Source organism: Zootermopsis nevadensis, unplaced genomic scaffold, assembly GCF_977971745.1.
Source record: "Zootermopsis nevadensis isolate Lab colony 2312 unplaced genomic scaffold, Znev_1.0 Znev_ptg000027l, whole genome shotgun sequence".
NCBI lineage: Eukaryota > Metazoa > Arthropoda > Insecta > Blattodea > Termopsidae > Zootermopsis > Zootermopsis nevadensis.
The window spans coordinates 1,480,887-1,501,404 of record NW_028259159.1 but is presented as its reverse complement, the minus strand read 5'-3'; the positions used below and the strand labels follow the sequence as shown (position 1 = coordinate 1,501,404).

At 34.8% G+C, this 20,518-nt stretch overlaps 3 protein-coding genes across 5 annotated transcripts; 1 reads left to right on the top strand and 2 right to left on the bottom strand.

Annotated features, from left to right (window-relative positions):
- Nucleotides 1-232: 232 nt before the first annotated feature.
- On the bottom strand, nucleotides 233-7,323 carry Ost48 (dolichyl-diphosphooligosaccharide--protein glycosyltransferase non-catalytic subunit Ost48). Its single transcript, XM_022061359.2, has 8 exons — nucleotides 7,118-7,323; nucleotides 6,753-6,917; nucleotides 6,271-6,407; nucleotides 5,709-5,897; nucleotides 4,185-4,319; nucleotides 3,660-3,818; nucleotides 2,796-3,026; nucleotides 233-1,713 (listed from the first exon to the last, which is right to left on the bottom strand). Exons 1-8 carry the CDS (start codon nucleotides 7,287-7,289, stop codon nucleotides 1,558-1,560), a joined length of 1,344 nt encoding a protein of 447 aa, XP_021917051.1. The 5' UTR covers nucleotides 7,290-7,323; the 3' UTR covers nucleotides 233-1,557.
- A 56-nt stretch (nucleotides 7,324-7,379) lies between these two features.
- LOC110828549 (uncharacterized) lies at nucleotides 7,380-17,406 on the top strand. 3 transcript variants are annotated; one of them, XM_022061361.1, is made up of 7 exons: nucleotides 7,380-7,814; nucleotides 7,906-8,209; nucleotides 8,342-8,461; nucleotides 8,893-9,033; nucleotides 10,536-10,688; nucleotides 11,258-11,489; nucleotides 17,159-17,406. In XM_022061361.1, exons 1-6 carry the CDS (start codon nucleotides 7,513-7,515, stop codon nucleotides 11,447-11,449), a joined length of 1,212 nt encoding a protein of 403 aa, XP_021917053.1. In that variant the 5' UTR covers nucleotides 7,380-7,512; the 3' UTR covers nucleotides 11,450-11,489; nucleotides 17,159-17,406. The 3 variants fall into 3 exon arrangements, with proteins under 3 accessions (XP_021917053.1, XP_021917052.1, XP_087212849.1); XM_022061360.1 differs by lacking the exon at nucleotides 17,159-17,406 and adding an exon at nucleotides 15,380-15,660; XM_087356723.1 differs by lacking the exon at nucleotides 17,159-17,406 and having other exon boundaries at nucleotides 11,258-14,219.
- On the bottom strand, nucleotides 13,746-20,513 carry LOC110828551 (NECAP-like protein CG9132). The gene is made up of 5 exons (XM_022061367.2): nucleotides 20,390-20,513; nucleotides 19,594-19,799; nucleotides 18,822-19,012; nucleotides 18,141-18,454; nucleotides 13,746-17,625 (listed from the first exon to the last, which is right to left on the bottom strand). The coding sequence occupies exons 1-5, from the start codon at nucleotides 20,473-20,475 to the stop codon at nucleotides 17,589-17,591; spliced, it is 834 nt and encodes a 277-aa protein (XP_021917059.1). The 5' UTR covers nucleotides 20,476-20,513; the 3' UTR covers nucleotides 13,746-17,588.
- Nucleotides 20,514-20,518: the final 5 nt, after the last annotated feature.

Sequence of the window (20,518 nt, the reverse complement as noted above, 5' to 3'; positions counted from 1 at the left end):
TGTTATATGAAGAGACAACCACCTACAAGGTGAATGACAAACAGAACAAGGGCTACAGAAGTGGTTAATGAGGGATGGTACAGCAGCTTTCAAAGGCGAGTCTGGATAGATGGAAGAAGAAAAACCACAGACCATGTAACTGTATTGTCTTAAATTTATTCTAAGTAAAAACAAGGAAAATATAATTAAAACAGGTGATCTCAGAATTCAAAAAGAAGTGGAAAACATAAAGTGTTCTGCCAAATCTTTAATTTATTCATGTCTCATCAACATATATGCCATTTGCACATACAGCTGTAACAGCAATAATATTCTTTGAACAGTATATTTGCTAAGTGTGTATCAGTACCTTTCACATTCACTTAACTCACATACAAATGTCATGTGAAAGAAAATATGGATGCATAAAATTTGTGTAGTCATATATCAGCATGCCACACACAAATATTGGTATTTTATTTATATATATTATATTAGTCAAAACTGATTTAAGTGACATTAAATGCTATACAGTAAACAAAACTAATTAATCATTATGCTTGCTTACATCAGTGACAATGGAAATATATCTTGTATAAAAAGTTATGACAGCCTGAAAAGTTCACTTATCTAAAACATGGTGCACATTCAAACAGTCTGTAAATCCTTTCATGTTTACCAATTAAACTGGAGTCATACACACCAACCTTCATTTGACGATAATTCACACGGTGTATAGAAACTAAATTATTTAGAAATTACAAGAATCCATTGACCATCAGTCATTGTACCCAACAGAAACATATGGAATGCACTTTTACTGTGGATATTTTGTGGGATATATTTTATGATAATAACAATAATTACGGTCCATTCTGCTTTCTCTCTGCTCCTCAAGGAAGTGGTTAGTGGACTGACTGATTGATAATGGAGCTCTAAGTAAGAATGTACTTTAATTTGATATTTTACTAAGCAGATACGGATACTAATTCTAATTTTAACTACATTTTATACAGATACAAATTTCAAGAAAGTAAAATATAAATAAATCTTGCAAATGAAAAAAGAAATAATCCCCAACTTTAAATAATTTGTTCAGTAAACTGACATAACCTTTATCAACTATGTGTTGTGTCTTTCACAAAATCCAGTTGGATGTGCATTGCTCTAGCATATGTTTTGCTTCAATCTCTGGAGTTAAGTCTGGCTAGCAGCCCATTAGTACCAGGGTTTAAATCCTTTATTACTGAATGATAAAGGTTAATTGGATAATGCTGCTGCTATGTTGCAAAATACTTCAAGAACAAGCAGGCATAAAATTTTTGAATAAATAAATCTTGTAAATAAAAAACCAAGTAAACCCCATCCTTCAAGAAATTGTTAATAAACTGTTTCAAACAGAAATACTACTGCTATAATGTAAAATATATTAATGTACAACCAGACATTATTATATGATATTACAATGTTGCTTTCAGACATTCACACAAACACACTTTCTATAGAAATGACATATTTTTATATTACTACATGCTGGCAGTATAATTCATTGTTTTAAAATGCACTGGAAGAGTACTATTATTCACTTTTGCTTTTTGTATCCTCTTTATAGTGCAGGAACAAAATACTGAACAAGAAAACACCAACCATCATGCTGAATGCACTGAAATAATATGGATAGGCGCTCGGAATGAAACGCTCATATTCCGTATGCTGCAAAGGTCGAACAGAAACCTGCAAGATAATAATAATAAAAAACCAGTAAGTTATTAACTTTTATTAGTTTACTTCAAAGTAAATATAAACTACAATCAGCTTTCAAAAAGAACATGAAAGCTTGTGAAGTAATTTGCATTACATTCATACTTTGCACTTGATAGTATTTAAAGTAACTGTTTCAACTGGTAACCTTCTTGGTTTCTACATGCTGGCAAATGCTATAAAACAAAATATTTCAAAGTTACAATGCTCCAAGGTCTTTTCCATAACTTCATTTCTGAATGTGCTGTACTCCATTATAAGGTTTTTATATAGGCTGTATAAAACCCAACATACAACTGGCTCTTAGTTGGTTAATGCACAGCATACATTGTGGCAGCACTATATTTTTATACCGAATGCTTAAAAGAAGACTGGCACAAAACACTTTCGTAAGTTATAAAGGCTAAGTAAGTTTAAAAATTCAGAGAATGAACATTAACCCTGTGTGGGTGTGGGCATGAAAGTGTACAGAGGTAGGTAGGTAGATTGACTGACAGATAGGTTACATCGGTGGTGATAGGAATGACTGATGAAATACCAACATTCCTCCCAATTTAAAGTTATTTGTTCAAAGTCAATCCTGTAATTACAAACATTATTGAAAATGTAGGCAGGGTTATAGATGTGATATTTTGTCATGGACATTATGTAAAGAAACAACTGATGTAACCTGCAGACTCACCAATTTAAAATTTCACCTAAACCCACAGAGTGTCTGCTGTCACAACAAATGATATTTAAAAGATTACTGGTCCAAAGTAACATGCATGGGAGGCTGCTTCTAAAGGTACCATACTCTCCAAAGATACAAGGTATTTTTATGAATACCAGTATTCCCTTCAACTTTCATGATCAAAGATGAGTGAAGATATGACTTTCAGTGCATGCAAAATGTTCCTGTAGCCTAATTAAAGTCTGGTGATTCACATTTGTAATAGAAGAAAATCTCAATTAAATGAAACATAAAGAGAGGAAAATAATATACCACTACAACACAGAAATTCCTAGTCACAAGAATTCAGTACATTAGGCATGAACTTATCATTGTCCCTCACCTGTGTGGTACTGAAGAGGTGCGTGTATCCAACACGATTATAGTCCACCTTGAACTGGTAAACACCATATACATCAGGTATCTTGAATCGTGCTTCATATTTGCCACCCTGCTTTCTCTTGAGCGTTGTGCGTACAAATGGGTCAATGCGAACAAATTCAAGCTGTACATCATCTGCATCATATGGAACCCACATTCCCTTCTGAAGTTTCTCAATCTCAATTGTGTATACCTTTAACAATAAATAGAATGAAATGTAAGAAGCACTGAAATTATATGGAAGTTTACAGTTTTAGTATCATTTGTTTATATTTAACTTACATGCATGTTTTTGGCATTCCCTATACTCTTGTGTGGACAAGAACACTTTATAGGCCTGTCCATGAATGTCTGTTATGCTTTTCAACAAAATGGGCCCAGACATCATTGTTATTTTTATTGCTATTCCAATTTCTATTGTTGCTCTTAATCCTACTGTTATTGCATTTCTTAATATTACTGTCATCCCTACTATTATTCTTATTCTTACCATCATTCTTATTCCTATGGTTTTTATCAGTGTTCCTGTCAACCCTATTATTACTGTTGCTGGTACTTCATAATTGTTTTTATTAATGCTTGCCTGTAATTTGTTTTTCAGCTATTGTCAGGCATGTTAATAAATGAACTGAACTGAGATGAATTATTCAATAATAACACATGTGAAATATTAGTTTGTTGCAAACAGCACACCCTTCAAATCTTGTTTCATTTCTCATAATGCCTAACATATAAGCTTTCAAGTCTGACATAATGTAAATCGCAGTGCCCCTAGTGAATGTGTTAAACAGCTAATTATTTTAGGCACATTCTTCATAGTACTCACAACTGTCTCCATAATAGTGTAGGCTTGGGGTGGGACTTTTTCTCCTGGACGGTGGTGGGAAACAGATTTCACCTGCAGGACACCATGTTCCTTGAACACCCACTGGCTGAGGGCAGTAGCCACTTGCTGGTTGCCAGATATATTATACTTCTTCCCACCCTACATAGTGTAAACCACCATAAAGTTTAGTCAGCTCATGTTATGCAGAAAAATAGGAAAGAAAAGAGAGCATAAAAAGTTGAATGGAAGGAATGAGGAGAAATACAAAATTAGAAGAACAAAAAATTATATAATCCACACTGGAGGATGTAAGGATACAAAGACATTCTACAAGGAAATTGAAGACTGAATATTGTACCAATCTCCAAATTCTGCAAATCAGTTTATCATTGGTACACAGTCAACTTACCATATTTTTGCTTCAGTAACACACATAGGGAACTGACAGTTGAGAAATCATTATTAAACAACTCAAGAATCATAAATCTAGACTGTGATGTAAATGAGTATTTGTTATATACATACCAACACCTTTTGAACAGGTGATGTAAAAGCTTCATCAGAAAAGAAATACAGTGAACCAGAGAATACCACACGGGCATTGTTCCTAGCTTGCAGAGCAGCAATGAGTAGCATATTACGCCCAACCGCGTGTGGATACTGAAAGAACAACATTAATATTATATTTCTTGCTGCATAACAATTACATACCACTAGTGTTGAAATTCAATGAGGAATTAAATTCTTTCATACCTTAATACCTCATCCACTGTCTTCCTTTCCTTTATCCCTTCTGCACATTTATCTCCTTCCCTCCTTTCTGTCATATTTCTTCCTCATACCCTTCACATCTCAAACTCTTCAGCACTTCTTACAGTTCCTTGTTATCAAATCTCTCTTAATGACTAACATAGTCATTTCTAATATTAAGATGAACTTGTTAATATATCAAAAATATTGCTCAAAAATGCTCTCACAGAACAATAAAAAAATACTGGCTGTGCCATGTCAATATTTTTCCCAACGTCTGTATCCTTTCAAATTTTTCCCATCTGAGCTCAAGAAAACACAGCTCAGTCAGTACAGTAACTGGCTACAGACTGGACAACTGGGGTTTGATCCCTGACGGGGGCAGAGGATTTTTCCTCTAGCCTCAATGTTCAGACCAGTTCTGGGGCCCATCCAGCCTCCTATCCAATGGGTACCAGGGCCCTTTCCTGGGGGTAAAGTGCAGCCGGGGCGTGATTCTGACTTCTCACCCACCATCTAATGCCGAGGTCAAGAATGAGTAGAAGCTATACCTCATCTCCCCTCAAGCGCCTACATGGCATATAGTGGGATAGCTTTTTACATGAAGTAATAACCTATAAAGAACACCACATATAAAGATGGCTGTCTTCTTGGTTCTAATCATCTTCATGATGGAGGCAGCTAGTTACACAGTATAACAATCTAGGACACAGCCATTCTTATACTCACTGCTGCGAGAACCTGATATCTTACAACACCAAGTATTTCAACCTAACAAATTTGTCGGTAATAAAGCAACACTCATCTTACATCTGTGTCTGTGGTCTCATCACATTTCTTGCAATACCAAATATCATCTCATAATCCATGCCATCATGTAATTTTCACATTCACATTTAAATACTAAATCCCCACATATTCATGAATTTAATTCTTGTGTATAAAAGAAAATGCATCATGATCTGTAGCATGACCATCATGTGAAAGGCGAGATGCTGTGCAATACCAAACATGCTGCATGACACAATGATTCAGCTAAAAAACATTATCTCTTGTTCTGTATAAGACCTATCAAATTTTTCAGAGAAAATGTTTCATATCTTATATCTCATACATAGCAACACATTTTCCATGAAAAGTCATTTTTGTCTATTGTCATGTGATCCATGCATCCAAACGCTTGTTCACACAGACTCAAAAACACATGGGTAGAATTAACAGGAAAAAGAACTACAAAATTACAAAGAAAGCACACTTTGAAAAAATGCACAACTTATGTACTGCAGTATGGTAGCTTACCTCCCTGATAGGTTCATCAGGAACATATGAGTAAGCAGAGCTGTGAGCTGACAATATTTGAAGTACTAATGGGTTGTCTCTATCAGCTACCAATCCTGTGCCTTGGTAAAGCAGTGGTGCCACAGTATGGACACCAGTAATCACTGGTGCCTGAATTAGGTTTGTAGGTTCAGCTACAATAAGGGTATGCTGTAACACAGAATTGTCAATTACTATTGTAATCTTTTCCAAACATTATTAAATTTCTCTCATAAATTTGTGACAACATATAATTACAAGTAAAATTACTGATTAATATATGAGAAAGTGTAATACTTTAACAAACTTCCTGCTCATCAAACAACCATACATGTTAAAAACTGATGCTAAATTCATTAACAAAACACAAATTATTCCTGTATGTGGTTCTCAAGTCCTTTCTACCTAACGAAAACCTTGATGAAATATATGTAATATTTGGTAATTGTATGAAACCTAAACCCTGTTTATTCATTTTCAAAGACTGTGACAATTGGTAAAATGGCAGGTATCTTTTTAGTAAGTCATTTATTTTTGTACATACCTTGCCTAGATCACTGACATCATAGTGGAGATGATCTATGACAGATGCTCCTTCCTCATCTACCTCAAAACCAACCTCAGATGCCAACTCTCGCAGAACATCTCCAGAATTAGAGCTTCCAGCAACAAGGACATTACCTGTGAAAGGACATTTTTATGAAACTGTGGAATGTTATACATGCTGTTTTTCAGCTTACAAAAACCACCACTCCACCAAACATGACAGCTGAGCCATTAGCACACATGCTTCGTATTTGGGAAGTTTAAATCTTGGCTCAAAGATTGGCTATTGTGACTTACAACTTTTTTTTTCCTCAGTGCCTCCAGGCAAATGCTAGGATAGTATTTGATAGTACCATGTCCACTTCCTTTCATATAGTTTTTAATTCATTCAGTCATTCTACACTGTTGAGTCTGAGCTAATGACAGTGTCATTAAATAACCCAAAAATAAATAAACTCCATTCCCATTTTGCCCACTTACCTCCACCATCAATAAATTCTGTTATGGTCTCAACACTAACAGATCCGCCAAATTCCTCAACTGAAGGTGCAAAAATAATGAGATGCTCATACAAAAATTCACCATATTTTGAAAGGACAAGACTTGCATCATCAGCTGATTTAAAAGTGAGCAAGTACCCTCTTTCTGTAAATAAGATGAAAAATAGGTTATTATAGAATTACAAGGATCTGATTAAAGTAGTGAGTAGCACATTGGACAACGGTTTTTAGAAGATCTAATCAGTATCATTTAAATTTAAGACGCTTACATTAGAAAAATAAAAATAATTCTAAAAGTAAAGTGTTCATAAAACCGGCAAAATTTATACAAATAATACAACCAACCTTGTAAAGATTTAAAGAACATCGAATGTGTTTCCTTAATTGCAAGATTATCAACTAGCACTAAAGTGTCTCCTCCAGCACTTACAATGGAAATAATCCCAAAAAATATAACAAATATTGTCCACATCGTCCTATACAGCACCATATTTTGCCTCATGGCCACCATCAACATTTTAGATAACCTACACGTTGGCTGGTCATTATTGGTCCCTTTGAACCATAGATAATTGAACACAAAACAAGGAACGTGAGCTCTGTGGAGTTAACAGAAGGAACGACAACAAATGTATCCGGTTTGTATTAATTTCCGCTATTCAATCGTCAGTTGTGGCTGTGTGGTCTAAACATTTAGAACGTGTGTTTTGAAGTGAATTTTTGTGATTGAAGGCAGGATAATGAGTGAGGTGCCATGTATAACTTACATGGCACTGTACATTCTTTCATTCCATATACTTCAGAGCAATTCAAGAACCTCAACTTTATGGAAACTGAACATCGAAGAAGGCAAAATTGTGGAAGCTAGTCATTTTCCCAGGATTGTCACCTTGCCTGGAATGTCCAGTGACCATGTTACAGATAGTGATCAAATATTCAATATCATAGCTTCAACAGTACATTATGGAAGAACCTGGACAAAACAGAGCATGGAATACTACTGTACTGAGTGTCAGGCCATACACTTTAGTATAAATAATAAGTAAGTTTATCTTTGTACTTTCTACTCCAACATTTAAGAAAAGGGACAATTTATAACGTAGAGTTTTATGTTAATTTTGTTACTGTTTCAGATTGGAAGGTAAAACATTAGAACGAGGTAACAACAAAACTAATTTATTTCAAAATGAATGGAATTCAAAAGCTACTTACTCTGAAACTACACATCAAGTCAATCATGAAAGTGATGAATATTTAGACTGTGGAAAATCGGTTAATTTTACATATTATGACCTCCTAGTTGGGGTGGCAAATAGACATAATCATCCACATGTACCTGAACCACAAGTAGCCATGATTTTCAAAAAGAAAGGCACAAAGAGTACAGAATTTGATGTCAGTGCACTAGAAAGAAAATTAAAGAAAGCAAAGAGAGAGGTTTGTAACAGTTGTTTGTTTTAATTAGATTCTATGTAAAAGAGTTTGTTACTATAAATAAACAGGAGAAATTCCTGTTACTTCCTCATAGTCATACATATTATTGAAAATTTATATTTTGTTCTCTGGCAGAAACCGAAGTCAGTCCAGCTTTATAACCAACTAGGGAATTTCTGGCGAATAAAAGGTGATGCTCAGAAATCAATTGAATGCTTCAGGCGGGCACTTGCAGTTTCACCACATAATGCAGAAGTAAGTGATCAGTTCAATACTACAGTAGTCCAGTTTATGGATTGTATTTGCTGTTCATTTATTAATCAACAGTTGCTGCAAGAGGACTCCCATAAGCTAAGTTAGCACAGCCCAACCCAATCTAACTAGGAAGGAGCACTTTTGTGGCATAAGGAATTGTCATTTATCATGAAATGTTGGGGGACCCATGCTATAATCTTTACTTTTAACTGGTGTGGCCTTCATTGACTATATTGAACATTCCCATAATTTCAAAAGCAGTTCTCATTATGCGAGCACATCCCACATTAGAAATATTATGTAAATTTACAGAACAGGCAGCCAAACAACAAGAGAGGTATTTCATGTGTAAAAGAATGAAGGTGAGGGAAGAATGCTCCCTGTAGCATCCACTTATATACTTTTACTCATGTGTTTTTATTTATTTTTAGGTTCTGCTGAATTTGGCTAGGGTGTTATTTAACTTACAGTATCTGGATGATGCCATATATCTCACTAGAAGATCTCTAGAAGTTCAACCACCTGATAAGAATGCTTGGCGACAGTACTTTACTTTAGGAGAAATATTCAAGGTACTGTTCATATATATGTTGTGTGTGTTTAAATACATTGTCAATAGCTTAGATTATATTACACTGAATAGTAAGATGATTGCTAAGTAATACATTGGAAAGGTTGCAGAATTTAAGGTAATGTCTCAGCATTTGCTTGGAAGGACTGATGTCCGCATTCAAAAATGATCATAACATTTGTTGAAGAGTCAGATGATGAAGATGTGCCATCTCCTTCATCCTTCCTACTATAAACATATTCATTTTCAAATTTGTATTCACCAATCACTATAAGCAGTCCCGCGCCGTAGCTGCGCGGTCTGAGGCATCATGCTTCGGACCGGCGATACGGAATGCGCGCTGGTTCGAGTCTCGGGGGAGAAGAAATTTTCTCATGAGCTTTCGTACCAGTGTATGGGACCGGTGCCAACCCAGCACCGTGAGGAAATTGGGGAGCTACAATGGGTAGCGTAATCCGGTCAGGAAAACTAGCAATGGCTGGGGGTTCATCGTGCTGACCACACGTCACCCTGTATCTGGTTGGATGATCGTTCACCTCTGCTTAGGCATGTGAACGTGAGGCCAGCAGTCAAGCTAGTCGGCTTTGGCTCTCTGGAGCTGTTACGCCACGGATTTAATTTTTTAATCACTATAAGCTGAGGACAAAAATATTTTAAGGTAAGCAATGTGTGTACTACTGATATTCATTTTACTTTCGTATCATTTCGCTATTGTGTACTTACTATATGATAGTGTAAACATCTTATTAAGCTTTGATATGCATTTTCAAGTGAAAGAAGGCAAAGATCCACTTTTTGGCAATTTTCGCTGTTTGGTGGGGGTCTGGTCCCTAACCTGCCGTATATGCAGTGCCCTACTGTATAGATCTTAATGCAGCCACAGTGATATTTTATACATTCTACAAAAGTATTCACTAGTAGTGGTGATAATGCTGCTTCCTCCTCAGAAGTTGGTATAGCTACCACATTCGTACTATAAAATAAGCAAACAAACTATTAACACTATAAATGACACTAGTGCCATTTATAGTGTTAATAGTTTGTTTGTTTGCTTATTTTATATTATAATACACTACACAGTATGCAAAGTTTTATCATTCTTACTGTTGATGGTGGGGTATTAAATAATTTCAAGGTAGAGGAATAATATTCATACTATGTTTCATGAAAATTCATCAGTCAGTTCAAAAGTTATTATGGTGAGACAATTATGTGGACAGATTTGTACACATGCTGATAAGAAGAGCAGGATAAAAATAATTGAATTTATAGATAAATATAAAGCGCATTTGGAATTCCAAGATCTTAAAGACATAGACTTTGAGGTATGGGCTTCAAAGAGACTTTGGTTGCCCAAACTGAGTTTGCTAGTACATAGTGGGACCAGAACAGGCCTGTGGGCCTACACCTTCACATTAATAGTGATGTATCATTATTTATAGGTTGTCTGTACATGATGCTGAGTTATGCATATTACTAAATGCAAATGTTTACTAATTTCAGGCTTATGGCCACTATCAGGAGGCATCACTCCACCTCCGGCATGCACTGGAGCTGAAACCTGCATTTGAACCAGCTCTTGCAGCACTTAAAGACATGGAGTCCATACCAGATACAACTATTCACATTTATACTGTACTAATCATCATATGTCTGGTAACTTTCAGATAGGCTGTAGGCTTTATGCTTTTATTCACTATTTGTTGAGATTAAAGGTCAACTATTTACAAGTTACTATCACATATATTACTATTTCTATAACTTTAAGCTATAAATGAGATTTGGAAGCCCAAATTTGAATATAATATTGTGATTAAAATAAATATGAACAGGGCCAGACTTCAGAAAATATATTTGTATAAATAGTATTTCTCTTTTATGAAAGTGCTGCAAAAATTCAGATAGATTTTCATTCATTTTATAATAATCTGCCCCACAAGTAAACATAAACTTGGAGAAATTAACAAGTGTGGAAAGTTCATGGTGTTGGGCAAAGGCAATGATAAATATGGTATAACAGTAGTAGCATGACAGCACTTACCAAAATAAATGTTTATGAACAAGCATGCTGGAACATAAAGTACCAAGTTTATACAATTTTTAATTCTTTATTAATATCTCCCATAAAAGAAGACTTTAAATGCAGTAGGTGTACAGATAACATTACATAACTGCATTATAATAATACTGACAGTGCTGTTTTTTTGTTTTTTTTTAAAAAAAAGGTATTGGGGGTACTCCTAGTAATCTTGTCCTCTGTGGATGGGAACATGGAATCAGAGTTCTCAGAAGTGAAGACGCAGCGCCACTTCAACCGTGCCATGGCCATGCGCAGTCTGAAGATGGGCATATCACCTCGAGCACTCCGAGTTAAGCGTTATGGTGGAGGAGGGAGTGGAGGTGGCAGCTGTGGGTGAAACAACTTTGTCGTGTGGCTATTTGTAACACCACAAGGATGTAAGTTTGTTTACAGGTACTACAGTAACAATATGCTATATATATGTACTTGAATGTTCACATAGTCTATCATAAAATAGCATGTCATACAAATCCATGGATCTAGTTCATATCAATACCTGATAAAATGAGTTCTTTTGTTTTTGTATTGTTGTGTAATGGAAATGAATATTAACACTTTTTAATGAGAAAGAGATCTATATGAAAATAGAAAGGCCTTTTCCTGACAGTAGTAGGTAGTTAAGTTACAAGTTAGTATTTGTAGGTTTAGAAAGAAGTGTTGATATGACAATTAACAGCATTGATGTCAATACTGTATATTACCCATTGTGAATAGTATTTATATTGCCTTTCTGTTCTCTATGAAAATGTCTTTCTGTGTATATGTAACTGGGAGGTCTTATTCATTCATTCTTTTCCATTGAAAAATCATGGAATGGGATATTAACCAAATATCACATGTAATGCTGTCATTTAAAGGGGATCTTGTGTGTTCACTGTGATATTTTCAATTGTCTTTACATTGTCCCATATATAATAGTGCATTTCATTGCTTCATGTTCCAATTTTCAGTGAGACTACATAAAGCAGTGGTATTTGTGTCAAATCCTAATTAAACCAATGTTCTCAATCTATACAACCCCATTTATAATCCTTTAAAATGTCTATGAGAAGGTGAATACTACATTTGCTCATTTAATTGCCATTTTATTATTGCAGCTCTAAAAAGTATGCAGTCATTATTGCATGAAAAATGTGATTAAAATGAGGTTATGCTTTGGGGAAATAATTTTTTTTTTAATTATATCTATTGGTATGCACAGACTGAGATATCATAATCATGCCCATTACCAACATTACAGATCTACCATTCTGATTTTAGAACTCAGAAGTGCTGTAAAATCATGGGCATATGGTATGGGTAACACCTTATTTGGAATGTGAAATATTACATTGATATGACAAGAGTCAAATTAAAACTTGTCCTTTCCCGGGGGTAAAGCCGGCCGGGGCGTGATGCTGACCACTCACCCCCATCTAGTGCCGAGGTCAAGGAAGACAGGAGCTATACCTCCTCTCACCCCAAGCGCCTACATGGCGCATAGCGGGACAAACTTTACTTTTACTTTACTATATAAAGAAACATTTTAAGTTTGTTTTCAAGCATAGACTGGCTGTCATACTTTATTTGTATGAAGCCTACAATAGCTTCTACATGATTAAATCCTTTACTCTTTTCAGATTTCTTCCGTTGTTACACAGTGTATATAAAAGCTTCCATTCCTTATCACAGCTATTTTTCATGGACCATTTTCTATCATTCCATTTGCCATAAATCTGTTATTAATTAGCAGTTTTGGCTTCCTTTCTTAAATTTAATATTACTTGAGAATGAACACCATTCCACTATTTTCATAGGTTAAAAGAACTGTCATCTGTGTGTATTTGATGCAGATTAACTTTTCAGTTGTAATACAGAGTCTGTAGATTTTCCACACTGCATCTTATGAGCATTTTGTTAATTTATTAGAATTTGGTTATACAGTTACTGTAGGAAATGATCAACTCATTTGAATGATGGTGGGGAGTTTGCCTTATTTCCACTAATGCCATATTTTATTCCAAGTGAATTATGACTTGGTGTTGTTCATTTAAGTTACTTTATCCTCTGTATAGTATGCAAACAAGAATGTAGACCCAGCTTTTCTTTAGTGCTGCCATCATAGTAACCAATATCAGACAAGCTGTATTGAAAAAATAAAAGCAGCAGCAGCTAATGTGTGCCTGTAGTGTACTTATAATGGAATTTCACTCTTACAGAAGGTTAATGCAAGTATTCCCAGGTGCAAGACTGCTCTTATATTAGAAAAATAACCAAATGTTGGTGGAAATTTTAATATCATACGCAGGTGTGTGGGCTTCCTTTTATATTTCATGCTGTTTGATACAAATCTGTGCCCAGTAATCATATGACAGTTGTGCTTACATTAAGCATGGTCAGCGATATTTGTAGTACATAAAGCACATTTCATACTGTGGTTGCACTCTATATGGGGAGTGAACTTCAATAACACAACACACATCACAACTTGTTTTCCATTATTATCTACTATAGTGCCATGTTTTGGAGGGAAAGTGGTAAATACATGAAAGGGATAAAGGTAACAATGAAATGGGGAGAGCATGGATAAATGAAACAAGAGTATGAAAGGGATAAAGGAAATTAAGGAAGGATATGAAATAAATCATACTCTGTTGGATTTCAGCAGCTTTTACTTTAGTTACAGCATAAAAGGCATGTTTACATTTATATTACTTACCAGTCATATATGACATCACAAGTTCTTCACTGAAGCCAAGAAATAATGTATAAGACTTAGTGAAAAACCAAGATCTTATTTAGGATAAAAGGGAAAGATTTTAAACCCTTTAATTTGCAACTTCCTTTAGCAGACTTAACCCTTTGCGGTCCTATGTTGGACTGAGTCCACCATGTATTTTACAAATTTTTTTACGTGATATGGAGTCAAACTGAGGTTGGCAAACAGTGTCAGCATATCATTCAAGCCTTCTTCTTTGCACTAGTTGTATCCTAGAGAGAGAAACGTCGTCTTATTCTGACACATGTCCAAAGTAGCCAGAACTCCACACCAAGTGTTTTACCATACATCATATAATGAAGGAATTCCAATGGATGTGTAGCTGTCATATTTGCTTAGAATAGAAGTATTTTATATCTGATAAAGTTATAAAACAAATATCCCATCTCCCTGGCAGGAAATTATATTTTTTATCATTTTTGACACATAGAGCAATCCACCACTGACATGCATATTCATTCATCTTCTTATCAAGCATTCTTTATGTGTAGTGACTTCAAAGGTTAAACTTCGCGTTGTTTCACTTTTATGGTGTTGAACTTGGTCTTGATCTTTCGAACACAATCAGCGCGAAAGGACGCATAGCTCTGAGATTATGAAATCCAATGCTTATACATCGTATATCTGCATGCAATAAGAGATGTTTAGATGTCGCCAAAGTCATATCTATGGACTTGGTCTTGCTTTATTCTCTACCGAACAACAGCAAGCAGAAAGGCACCACTTATTACACATCTCACTAGCAACAGTAGTACAGTCTGTGAAAAATATATCACACGGTCAGTATTCAAGCAAGACGAACTGTGATCCTCTCAGAACATATTTTCACCATATTTAGCAAAGTTTATTCGTTTTATGCAAGTTATAAAAGAAAATCAAACCAGTTCATAATAGTAGTTTAATTTATACAGCTTAGTGGTATTTCAATAGACCAGCAGAGAGACAGTGGTATTTAAAAGGGACTGCAAAGGGTTAAATTATCATATTACCTGTCAAAATTATGAGGTTGTGTAGCAGCATAGCCACTGAGCAAATGTAGTATTAAAGCAAATTAAAATGGAAAGAAATTTTATCTGTAGCCACATTATATTTGAAGGAAAATATAACCGTGGCAGAAACATTATGAACAGCAAAACATATACACAAAGCAGTATTTTTAAATTTGTTTCTTTTGTATCAGTTGTAACAAAGGCATTCATTAATGAAACTGCAGTGCATCTGAGACATCTCACCTATATCACTGTTGAATTTAAACATGTTTATAAAGTTAATTTATGTTGGAAATTATTTTGATACCTGGTTATAATTGCCAGATTTCTATGATCTCTGGTACTTAAGCAACAAAAAGGAAACTAAAAACTACGTGTATTTTACCTCCTAATTCTGTTTTGTTCCAGTACCCTTCTACATCTTACACACACAAGAACAATGCTCAGAAAAAAATATTAATCAAAAATTAGAAACATGTTCAACTAATGTTATCTCCTTAATGATTTCATTTCCTTTCAGTACACTACATATTCTAAGCAGATTCAACCAAAAGACAGCACTGTCACACCAGATATTTACAGAGTAAAATATTATATAGTTAAATCACAAATATCTGGCATTTTAGTTTGGGATAATTTATCACTGACAGTTCTCAAACTGGAACCTACATTTTATATCTCTATACATCATACAAAGATGATTTAAAACATGTATTGTGTTTACAAACAAACATCAGATATAATTTAACAAATATAATATATATTTTCTTTGATTTTTAATAAATTTAACAACCACTTCAATTACAATTTTTATTTCATTTTAACGGTGTATATATCTATGGATCACACTTGACATTTCTAGTTATCTTCCAAGTTTAGACGAAATTGAAGGTGCTCATTAAACAATAATTTGAGTTTAATAAAATATTCATAGAATGGTTATGTAGTCATGCTATTTTTGAAGTCAGTTTTGGGGAATCTTAATTTGGGCAAATATAAAAAAGATGCAGGTGTATGTCAGTCAGATTTCAAAATATCTTGATTACGTGATTAATATCCTTCCCCATTGCAGACACATTTCATATACAGATATGAAATGTGTGGAATGAGGATGTTACATAGCTGCAACCTGAATGTGGAATATCAGTTTCATACCACATCTCAATCGCAAATTTGAATTGCCAAGCTATGGATGTATAGCACTGAATTTAAACATGAGGACAAAAACTTTTAGAACTTGTAAAACAAATAAGATAATTTATTACCAATGCCTATAACTTGCATGCACTGTGTATTATTACATATGTAAAACCCTGTAGTTGTTCAGCATTTTAGAAATTTAAATATACCATTTCTTGTTAGGTTGTTGTAAATATGTGGAAATGTGGCTATAAAAAAGCTTTTTACAGAACTGTGAATTATGAAATTATACAACCTTCATATTCATGAAAATTCTAGAGAACTGTGTAAACTGTAATAACACTGGAATTTGAAATTTCATTTGTGCAAGATATTTAAAATTCATACAATGTTTGGGCCTTGTTCTTGCCTGTAACATATTTGGCAATGAATTTTTTTTTTATAGGTTCTATTTAACACAGCATCAACTAAGGAAAAGCTCCAAGATGTCTTTGCCATTGTCATCTCATTTTTGATTTCACAAAAACTGTATGAAATGAGAGGAATACTACAATACAATTACTAAAGATAACATACACCTCTCAATGGGACTTTCATCTAGAGAACACTCAAATTCTTCTCCCATAACCTCAGAACTTTATTATAAACTAATATTTGAATACCACATCCCCCCCCCCCCCATTCATTTGTTGTTTGTGCCCATCTATCCAGTTTTGATTTTATGCACCTTTTTGGCCTCTTCCATCCTAACAAGGGGAAGGAATTCTACCAAAGTTGGAAGCAAAAATGAAGTGGATTCTGCTAATCCTAAAAATTATGAGAATGATTCAGAAGAGGGGACCCAGACTGGAAATAGGGTGGGAATGCAGTAATATGCATATTTCCAGAGTCAAGGCTTTAGAAGAGGTGAATATTTGATCTGTCACAGAAATATCTGCACTTATATCTGACCAGGCCAAATGAATGGTATTTTACTACAAGACCAATAGGTGGGCATTTCTTGCTAATAATGGCTATCATGCATTCCTCACAAGGAACAATTAACCCAATTAGAGTGTTGTGTGATCACCATTACGTTTAGTTCCCATATCTTTATAATTAAATACAAAACTGTGAATACTTTGAAGAGTAAAATTAACAGAATTTCCTCCATTTGCAGGCTTGAACAGGTACAGGAAGTATATAAATCACTGGACCAAATACACCTGTGAGCTTGGGGTTGTACATACTATAATTAATTAACTTTCTGTTGTATATTCTGTGAAGTTGATTCCTGTTTGAGACTCTACCACAAAAGGCTAATTCCATCACAATTTCATGGCAGGTATGTTTCATTATGGATAATAATTACTGTAGTTCAGAGATGAGAATATTGGTTTGGAAGATATTATTAAAGTGTAATAATGATCTGCTGACAATGTGCTACACACAAGTACAGTAACGTTTACACAAATTCTTGATGTCAAGAGGAATCTATACAGTACAGTCCTCCATTATTTTTCCTCTAGCCTTAAATCATATATATGTATGTATGATATAGACTTTGGATAATATTTATCCCATACCATTGACATAATTTGGCTGTACCTTCAAAACTGAACCCAACTGGAATTGCTAGGTGATGCACTGAAACAGAAACAAACAATACATTTAAGATATAAGCAACATTAACATACAACCACAAGTGGCCCCTTTACAGGCAAGTACATTGTTGCTTTTTAAGCTATGACTTTTGTAACTTTGTATTTTTAACCTCAATCCTACTGCAAGGTTTATACAGGCTGGTTATACAGTTCAGTGTACCATCCTGGTGGGATAAGGATGAATTAGACCATGTTGATGCACTGACTTTTTTAACTTTGAGTGAACAGAGGCACAAAGAGCCATAGACACTGATGTTCTTTTAACATAACAATAAATACAGCTATAAGTGTCCTGCAAAATAATATTTGTTTGCATGGCACTCGGAGAACTTTCCTCTATGTAGTGCCATGATTAAGAATTGGTGAAGCTATAACTGCACTCCCTATACACTTCATGGTATGGTTCAAATTTTTTCTGTATCTTGGCACCCTAAGCCTAATTCACTGTTTTAATCAAGATGGTTCCCATGTATAAATTTTAATGAATATATCACTCACCTTGGTTTGGCTGCACTAGCAAAATCTCCCCATGATTCAACTCCTGCAGTTGCAGGCCTTGCTGGCACTGATTGACCCCTGTGGGTATCAGCACCAACACCCAACATCAGATCTACATTACTTGACGCTGATACTGTAGTTTGCTGTAGGGGAGCCTGATGTGAAGGTGAGGAAGTAGGGGTGGTTCTCATTCCACTGCTTGTTGGCGGTGGTATCTTCACTCCACCTGGTGGAGGTGGTAAGATCCCTGAACCCAAACCACCAGCATTAGGCCTTGCTTTGGACTTGCTTGAAACTTCACTGCCATCCTTTTTCTGAAATTGAAACAGCAATAAAATCACTACTAAACACTCTTTAGAAACTACAGTGAAATGTTACATTAATTTAGGGAAGCTAAAGATGGGCCAAGAGCTCAACCCAGCCAGCAAAGAAACATTTTTAACCGCTTCTGTTCAACAGATGTTGAAAATAATGTTCACAGCTTGCTTTAGAAGATTTTGGTTTCATCTCAGGAATAAAAGATTTCAACTAGATATTTTGATATTCATTAATAATTCAGAAAAGTGCCAGTATATCAATATATAAAACCTTTAAATCTATAATTACTAAAAGTACAATTTTATTAAATTAAGCCTAATATTTCCAGGGCATCTAAATTATAATACAATGAATGCAGCATACCGTGATTTTCATATTGATCTTGATAGTTTCCCCTTCTTTGAAGCGAAGATCTAATTCCTGTTTTGGTACTTCTTTCTCTTTCTCAATTTCTTCCGACTTTTTGAGCCATTTGAAATGATCTTGCAGAGCAACATTCATGTCAAAACTATCAGAACGATCTGAATATCCCACACCAATGAATGCTGACCGACCTGTCAACAAAGGGCCAAAGCACTTGTAATTCTACAATCAGTGTACATTATTTTGCTAATATTCTGCTTGCCAAGCCCTTTGGTACTTATATGCAAGCAGTATGAGGAGTTTAGGGCTAATATATTTAATTCTGACTGGAAGCCAGTCTCCAAACATAAATTATATTATGGTAGGCCATGCAACCAGAAAGTGATTTCTGTTGTTGGACTGAATCTGACTTCTGAAAATAAAAGTTTTTATGCATGGTGCTTTGGGAAACTTTTCAGCCTGAAAGGAAAATAAGTGGTATGAGGAGCTTAGTGCTAATATATTTAATTCTGACTGGAAGGAGCTATATCACTGAAATCTGAAACATTTCCTAATCACACAGAACAAGAAATTGTGTTGTTATGTAGATGTTTGTGAAGGAAAACTAACTACTTAAAAAACAATTTAGATAAAGTATAGTAGTGAAAATTTCTAAGCCAAACTGTGATGTAAAATATCTGATAAATTATATAAGACAAAGGGAATTATATAATTCTCTGCCACTGTGAAACATTTTAACCCAGAATCTAAGTTGTTTCCAAATTTTTATTACCACTGTCATCTTGAATTCTGAGCACAAAGTACCGAGATGAATCAGTGACAGCCTCAATAGCAATTCCAGGATACTGGTCAATAGGGCATTTTGCAAAAAGTTCTCCTGTATTTTTGTCTTCCAATTTCAATACACAGTCTTTCCCTTTGGCAACTAATCTTAACCTTCCAGTCCACTGTGGTTCATTCAGGTTCCAATCTGCTGCCCTGAAAGAGAGAAACTTATACAAACCAAAGTTTCAACAGAAATCCTTAAAAAATAATGTTTTAATTGTTACAAATTTTTAGTATGCATATGATGATGATGATTTCATTTTCACACTGTAACATGGCTTCTGTAGGCAAATATTAATACAATAAGCCATTAATTAAGAAACAACTAAGGAGATCAAAACAAACACCTGGATACTACACGTTGCTTTCACTTTGTCTTACTACTGAAATTAGTTGAAATTTCAATGGGCATTATTAACCAGTTCAGTTGTAGCATAAGTGTATACTATAACTGGGGCTCTGCTTGAAATGTCTCGTCTCCATGACACTGTTATTAGTTGCAGGAAATGAATTATCAAACAGGTATGGCAGAACATCTGCTGATAATGACGGATTGTGTTATACTCCCTATGAATTCTGTCACCTTCTAAATAGGGCATCTAAAACATCTTTACGATTACATCAATGCAAAATGTCACAAAAGTAGATCAAACGTCAAAATGGTGAAATAAAATGACGTCGTTCTAATTCAAGCTTGTAGCTAGTTTACAACTTATTATTACTGGTCATATAACCATGAATACCTGTAGCCTCTATTAGTAGTTCGAGGTGGTATTTTAAATACAAATACTTCTGATTTAACAAGCAACACACTCTCATAAGTCTCCATCTTCACTTCAGTGCACTCTGCTGTGAAGTTCTATAATTATAAC

Bases quoted from the DNA above. Each gene is read 5' to 3' on its own strand.
- LOC110828549 (XM_022061361.1), top strand. From the start codon at position 7,513: ATGAGTGAGGTGCCATGTATAACTTACATGGCACTGTACATTCTTTCA. The intron at 7,815-7,905 runs GTAAGTTTATCT...TTACTGTTTCAG, and splicing joins CACTTTAGTATAAATAATAA to ATTGGAAGGTAAAACATTAG. The intron at 10,689-11,257 runs GTAACTTTCAGA...TTTAAAAAAAAG, and splicing joins TACTAATCATCATATGTCTG to GTATTGGGGGTACTCCTAGT.
- LOC110828551 (XM_022061367.2), bottom strand. From the start codon at position 20,475: ATGGAGACTTATGAGAGTGTGTTGCTTGTTAAATCAGAAGTATTTGTA. The intron at 19,013-19,593 runs GTAATAAAAATT...CTTTGTTGACAG, and splicing joins CAGAATTCAAGATGACAGTG to GTCGGTCAGCATTCATTGGT. The intron at 17,626-18,140 runs GTGAGTGATATA...TTTCTGTTTCAG, and splicing joins GCTAGTGCAGCCAAACCAAG to TGCATCACCTAGCAATTCCA.
- Ost48 (XM_022061359.2), bottom strand. From the start codon at position 7,289: ATGTTGATGGTGGCCATGAGGCAAAATATGGTGCTGTATAGGACGATG. The intron at 4,320-5,708 runs GTAAGCTACCAT...TTGTTCTTTCAG, and splicing joins CTGATGAACCTATCAGGGAG to TATCCACACGCGGTTGGGCG. The intron at 1,714-2,795 runs GTGAGGGACAAT...ATTATCTTGCAG, and splicing joins ACCTCTTCAGTACCACACAG to GTTTCTGTTCGACCTTTGCA.